General features: G+C 27.8%; 2 protein-coding genes across 2 annotated transcripts in view; both read left to right on the forward strand.

Moving 5' to 3' along the window:
* Nucleotides 1–641, forward strand: part of LOC105617721 (cyclin-dependent kinase-like 4) — a 7,171-nt gene extending 6,530 nt beyond the window's left edge. The window contains exon 4 of the mRNA XM_012199274.1: nt 588–641. Coding sequence (XP_012054664.1) covers nt 588–641 — 54 coding nt within the window. The remainder of the gene's footprint in view (nt 1–587) is intronic.
* A 2,067-nt stretch (nt 642–2,708) lies between these two features.
* Nucleotides 2,709–5,228, forward strand: LOC105617595 (DNA polymerase epsilon subunit 2). Its single transcript, XM_012199152.1, has 4 exons — nt 2,709–2,776; nt 3,103–3,639; nt 4,173–4,857; nt 4,953–5,228. Exons 1-4 carry the CDS (start codon nt 2,709–2,711, stop codon nt 5,226–5,228), a joined length of 1,566 nt encoding a protein of 521 aa, XP_012054542.1.
* Nucleotides 5,229–6,520: the final 1,292 nt, after the last annotated feature.

Here is a 6,520-nt window from a genome sequence, read left to right on the forward strand (position 1 = left end):
ATTTATTTAGTATTTTATTATATATATATATATGTATATATATATATATATATATATATAGGGAAAAGAGTAGACGCGTGCAATTCATATGTATATCTCTTACAATAAAGTTTTGTATAAAATATGTATAAGAAATATTTATTTTAATACATAGTATTGTATCACTCAAATTTTAAATATGTAATAAATTATTGCAGACTCTGAAGTTGCTTTACAATAGAGTAACATGTTCTATTTTAAAACAGAATATATATGTGTTAAATTAGAACAATTAAAAGTAGTGTTTTTAAATAGGAAGTTTCTATCAAAATCAAATAAGAATAAGATAAAATTTATTTCAATATTCATTAAGATATTTCTTTAGTACATTTAATTTATTCATTTGCATTATTAAAAAATTTAAGAGAAAAAGAAAAATGTAGATATGTGTGCAAAGATAAAAGATTTACTTCACTATTTATTATAAGTTCAAATACTAAACATTTATTAAATTACTTTATTAATAATACATTAAAACATCTATACATTGTATTATCGTGTACTAAATTTCTTATACAATGTAACTATTGGATGATCGTGTCTTTCAGATGCTAGAACATAACGCTGTTGCAAGTCAAACCAACCTATTTGAAGTCCTATAATTAATGGTAATATGACATAGTAGGTAGTGTTCCTTTTTAAAAATTTTTTTATATTAGACCGCATTTTTCATCCTCTTTCTAAAATAGATCCTAATTTGATAGTAATCATTAGTATTTGCGTTTCACCTCTGCTCTACAGCAGTATTATATTATATATCTGAAACACAAAAAAACCTCTTAAAATATTTGTTAGATACATATACAAGATATCTGAATAAAATAGTATTATTTAAATAGTTGGCCAGAAAAACAAAAATATATTCGTGATAAAAACAATTTAATTATCTGTAATAATAATAATATGCAGAATGTAGCAAATTAAAAAAAGGAAAATTACGAAAAGAAAATGAGAGATAGTGAGATGTGATTAATATATCTTCAATATGAAATAGATAGAGATATTGATAAATTTATGACGTAAATAATGACTAACCTATTAATGTATGATAGCATTAATAGATTCATTAAATGAAGTGCAATCCAACTACTTTTAAATAATTCTCAGAACTTTTTAATCAAGTCCTTTGAATAATTCAGTTTGAATTATTCGTTACATTTATATATGATAATTAAATATCACTATATCGCCAAACATCGAATCAAACTAATTACAAGTTCTACTACAAGCACACTGATAAAACACGATCGTGTTTCCATAACCTTAAGTCTATAGCGTATGATTCATTGAAAATAAGGCTCCGCACAATAAAAAGAACAACGAACAGAGAACAGAGAATAAGAATTTCAAGCTATCATGTATTGTGGAATACATAGTCTCTGTTCCCTATTTCTTTTATTGTATGGAGCCCCATATTCATAGTTAGACCTTATATTTAAGGCTTCCTTAAATTTATTCAAATATTATTCAGATACTGTACGAATTATTTCATTGATCGCTGAGCATCTAAAGATAAATTTAAGGAAATCTTAAATACAAGGTCTGACATGAATACAGGTATTAGACAGCGTTCCGTTTCACACATGATGAGCATGATGCATCATTGGTTCAGCGGATTCTTCTAGATCTAAAATTCTGATTGGATGAGCTAAAAAAATATATCAATAATAGCGCTTACTCAACTGTTGAGTCCACTGAACGCAGCCATTTATTCTTGTTTAATATTCGTTGAATAACAAGGATAAATGATACATTATGCGTGAAACGGGAACGCAGCTTAGGCTGGGTTCACATCTTGACGGAAAAGCAGAAAACGGAAAAGCGGAAGCCAATCGGAACTCGTAGTAATAATAGGCGGTACATTTCGCTCTGTTTTTGTCTTTCCGCGAGTTCTGATTAGCTTCCGCTTTTCCGTTTTTTACTTTTCCGTCAAGGTGTGAAACCGGCCTAAGAATTCAACCCAGAGGGAAGCTTGAGAGCGATCATGCCGAAGATTTAGCTGTTACTTTATTTTGAAGCGCCTCTATGTTCGTACAACGTGGACATTGAACTACAGCCAACGTCCATGATCCAGTCGGTAATATCTACGATTTTTTGATTGTGTTTTCACTATATCCACGAATTTTGGCTAGTAAATAGACAAAACCGAACAATCTGTCAGCGCTTGTATAAGTTTTATTATAAGACAGCTTACAGTTTTGTCTATTTAACGAACCGAAATTTGTAGGCAAAGTGAAGAATATAATCAAAAAATCGTAAATATTACCGACCGGACATGAACATTGACTACGTAGTTCAATGTCCACATTCTGTGGCACTTCAAAATAAAATAACAGTTAAATCCCGTGCATGACCTCTCTCAGGCTTCTCTCTGATTCAACCAATCGGGGCAAAATAAACCAAGATTACTCGATTATCTGATTGGTTAAATTTCAATGTCCAATCTTAGTCTTCTTGCAAAATATGTAGGATGATATAGACTTTAGATTTAAAAGCGGGAAAACGTTGAGAAAAGAAGAGTCTAACCTTTTTACGCGGTCCTCTTTTTTGATGATTTGATTTATACTATATAGTAAATTTGTGTTTGTTTAATGTAATTACTTAATTTCTTAGCATTAGTATATGCTTTTTTTTATTTACAACTGTATATTTACGTATTGTGCATAACGATGGCTGACAGTAAATGCATACAGATGATTCAAACAAATTTTTCATTATACGGCTTAGTATTATCAAGGTAAATATTTTATTTATTAAATTAAAAAATTTTATAACAAAAGGATGAAGTTCTTTAACACATTTATTCCGGGACATACCACCGATTGTGCATGCACGCTTGACTAATTACGGATCTGTCGTGAATATATTAAACAAATTATTAAAATATAAATAAATTTTTAATAATTTAAATCTTATTTTTATAATATATATTTATATATATATTTTACATATTAATGTAATGTAATTAATATATAATATTTTCTTAATACACATTTTCTATAATATTATTTTTATATATAATTGCATATAACTCATAAAACAATAATTTTTATATTTTTTTAGAGAACTTAGAATATCTTTCGCAAAACAATTGTTAAAAATACCCCAAAATGAACGTGAATCTTGGCTTAATCGTATTATAGAACTGATTCTGGCTCAAAATTTGAGTGATCCACATGTTGGAGCCGAACATATAAAAATTGCTATAGAAGAATGCTTAGAGCCAAATAAATTGAAAGATACAGAAACAGTGTTCAATGTTATAGATGGATATAATATACCAAAGATAAAATACGACATTTCTAAAAAGAAATTTATCATTGATAATGAAAACTCATACCCTGAAACGCAATATAAATCATTGGTTTTTAAATATCGTTTTGAAATGGCATGGTACAAAACTCTAAGGCACAAACAATTTCTGTCATCTAAATTTGAAAAACAACAAACACATAAAACAAATTTAATACCTATCGAATATCTGTTAAGTGAGCTGAGAACAGGGAATGTATGTATAATGGGTCTGATAACACAATTAATGGAAGATCAATATTATCTGGAAGATACAAGTGGAACTATCAAGATTGACCTTAGCAATACAATATCCTTTATATATACTTAATTATTGCATTTCAAAGTATTTGGTTTTATTTAAAAAATATATTGATTTTAAAATATATGGAAATATTTTATATGGACAATGGAAAAACACAAATTTAAACAATAAAAAAAATATTTTCCAATTTATTCCAAATACTACCAAACACATAAGTTTAGTGATGTGTTATTTCTCAATACTAGTTTTGAAGATATACTTTTAATTGGTATTTTGTGTGATAAAAATAAGTTAATGATGAAATTATTTGCTTTATAATATGATAATGAAATTTTGAGGTTGAAATTATAACTATAATTAATCATTTTTTAATGATATTTTGAAAAATTATATTAGAAAGATTTCTAGATTCATCCATATGAAATATTTTCGTTGATTGAAGTTTGATTGGAAGTTTTTTTTTTTTTTTTTAAATTAACTCTACAATACATAAATATGGCTCAATAAGGTATACTATCTTTAAAATATAACAATAATAATACTAATATGCAAAATTATTTTTCTTATTTTATGTATAAGATTTTCAAGATACTTTTATCATGGAAGGTTTTATAGTAATAGTTAATGGTGTTTACAAGGATGATGTATTACATGTAAAAACTATTGATCTTCCACCAATAGAATCGTCGGAAAGCTTGCGATCAGATTTTGGCGACACAAATACATTTGGTGGCTCACATAATGTATCCCTAAAAATGTCAGAAAAATTACAAATCCACGAAGAAACTAACCAGGATGGAATGATAGTATTCATAGCAGAATTATGGTTGGATGTTCCACATGTTTTACAAAAATTTAAGACAATACTAGATGGTTACATGGATTATCCTCCTATAGCTTTTGTATTATGTGGTCATTTTTTAAGTTTCCCTACAAATACAACTAGTGCGAAAACTTTAATAACTGGTTTTAAAAATTTAGCTGAAATAATAACACAATATACGAGTATAAAGGAATCTACGAAATTTGTTTTTGTACCTGGCCCACACGATTTAGGTTCTCCTAAAATTTTACCAAAACCTCCTTTACCTAAATGCATTATTGAAGAAGTTACAAAAATGATACCAAATGCTATTTTTACAACAAATCCATGTAGAATACAGTATTGTACAAAGGAAATTGTAATATTAAGAGAAGATATGTTGACAAAAATGTGTAGGAATACGCTTCGTTTTCCAAAAGAAGAACACTTTTTTAAACATGTAAGTAAAGTTAAATTAAATACTATCAAATGTATGTATGTTTTGTGTATGTTTTATATATATATAATGATATCAATATTTATCACAAATTTCAGTTTGCCAAAGCCATCATCAGTCAATCACATCTGACCCCAGTGCCTCTTCAAGTTGTTCCAGTATATTGGAAATATGACCATGCTTTACAGATATTTCCAACACCAGATCTCATTGTGATTGCTGACAATTTTGAAACATATACGACTAACTATTCTGATTGTTATGTGATAAATCCCGGAATGTTCGCGAAAAACAATTTTTCGTTTCAATCTTATGTGCCTGCCATTAATCAAATTCAAGATTGTCAACTTCCAAACGACATCAATGTTACTTAAATCGAGAATTATATGAAATTATATGAAAAACCATAGCAATTTTCTTCATTGTACAAAAACATTATATAGAGTTACACTGTATAAAGACATTATATAGAGTTACATTGTATAAAGACATTATATAGAGTTACACTGAGTATATTAATACATGAGTAATTTCTTTTATAAGTTTGTATATTTATTTCGCTTTGATAACAAAATCTTGTTTATTTTTACAATATTTCGAAAACGCGCTGATAATAAGTCCTTAAATTATAATTTTCGTATATAATAAAATGTCTATATAAACGTCGAAACAAATTAAGCCCATAGGGCAAAAATAATTTAATTATGAAAAGGACTTCTAGATGATTTCTTATAATTAATCTTCTGTGTCCAATAATACAGTAGGAAATATTAAGACAATTTCAATTTTTAGGAATATATTTATAACTTCATAAACAGGGGCGTGCCTAGTATATGCATTTATGTGCAATGTGTGCCAAAGCTAGAGATAATCGAAGCACGCCTCTGATTATGAACATATCTTTTTCTAATTACCTGCTTTTTTTATATCTCCTACATTAGAGGAGATAACAGGAATATGTATCAAATTTGAATAGGACACAGATGGTACGCGCATGCTTACTTTCCATTAATTCATATAAATAGATACATAGAATATTAAACACAGTGTTTCTATCGTTTTGCAATATACATAACATTATACAGGTACAGACTGGGCCCCAATTTATTTCAATTTTGTTGCGCTGGAAGTATAAGTCAATTACTGGCCGTAATAAATCAAATACGTTTTTTAAGCGTAAAAAGTTGTTAATGTCCAATCATAATATTACAACATAATAATACTAATACCTTGTGTGAGCAATATAATTTTATCCTTTAGCAATTAGTTACTTTGATGCTAAAAAATATAGCGCATACAGATATTACGGAAACAAATTTATTTAAAATCAAAGTAAATTAATAATGATTTCCTGGAAGAAATTTTTTTGTATATTATATTCTATGGTTTCGCTTATAAAATATTTCAAATGCAACATGCTCTAAATATTGTTAATACTTTACATAACGGAAGTTAATGATCGACACAAATATAAGTTTTCTTCAAAACATTTAGGAAGCGAATTTGATATTTTAAATATCAGGTTAAAAATGTGAACATGTAGAAATCGAAATAAAGAATTATGTGTGTATGTGTATGTATTTGTGTGTACACACACACACAAGACATACACAAGACACACACACACACACACACACACACACACACACACACACACACACACACA

Source organism: Atta cephalotes (assembly GCF_000143395.1).
Source record: "Atta cephalotes unplaced genomic scaffold scaffold00013, whole genome shotgun sequence".
NCBI lineage: Eukaryota > Metazoa > Arthropoda > Insecta > Hymenoptera > Formicidae > Atta > Atta cephalotes.

Excerpts from the sequence above, each read along its gene's own strand:
- LOC105617595 (XM_012199152.1), top strand. The coding sequence starts at position 2,709 with ATGGCTGACAGTAAATGCATACAGATGATTCAAACAAATTTTTCATTA. Across the intron at positions 2,777-3,102 it reads TACGGCTTAGTATTATCAAG|AGAACTTAGAATATCTTTCG; the intron begins GTAAATATTTTA and ends ATATTTTTTTAG. Across the intron at positions 4,858-4,952 it reads AAGAACACTTTTTTAAACAT|TTTGCCAAAGCCATCATCAG; the intron begins GTAAGTAAAGTT and ends CACAAATTTCAG.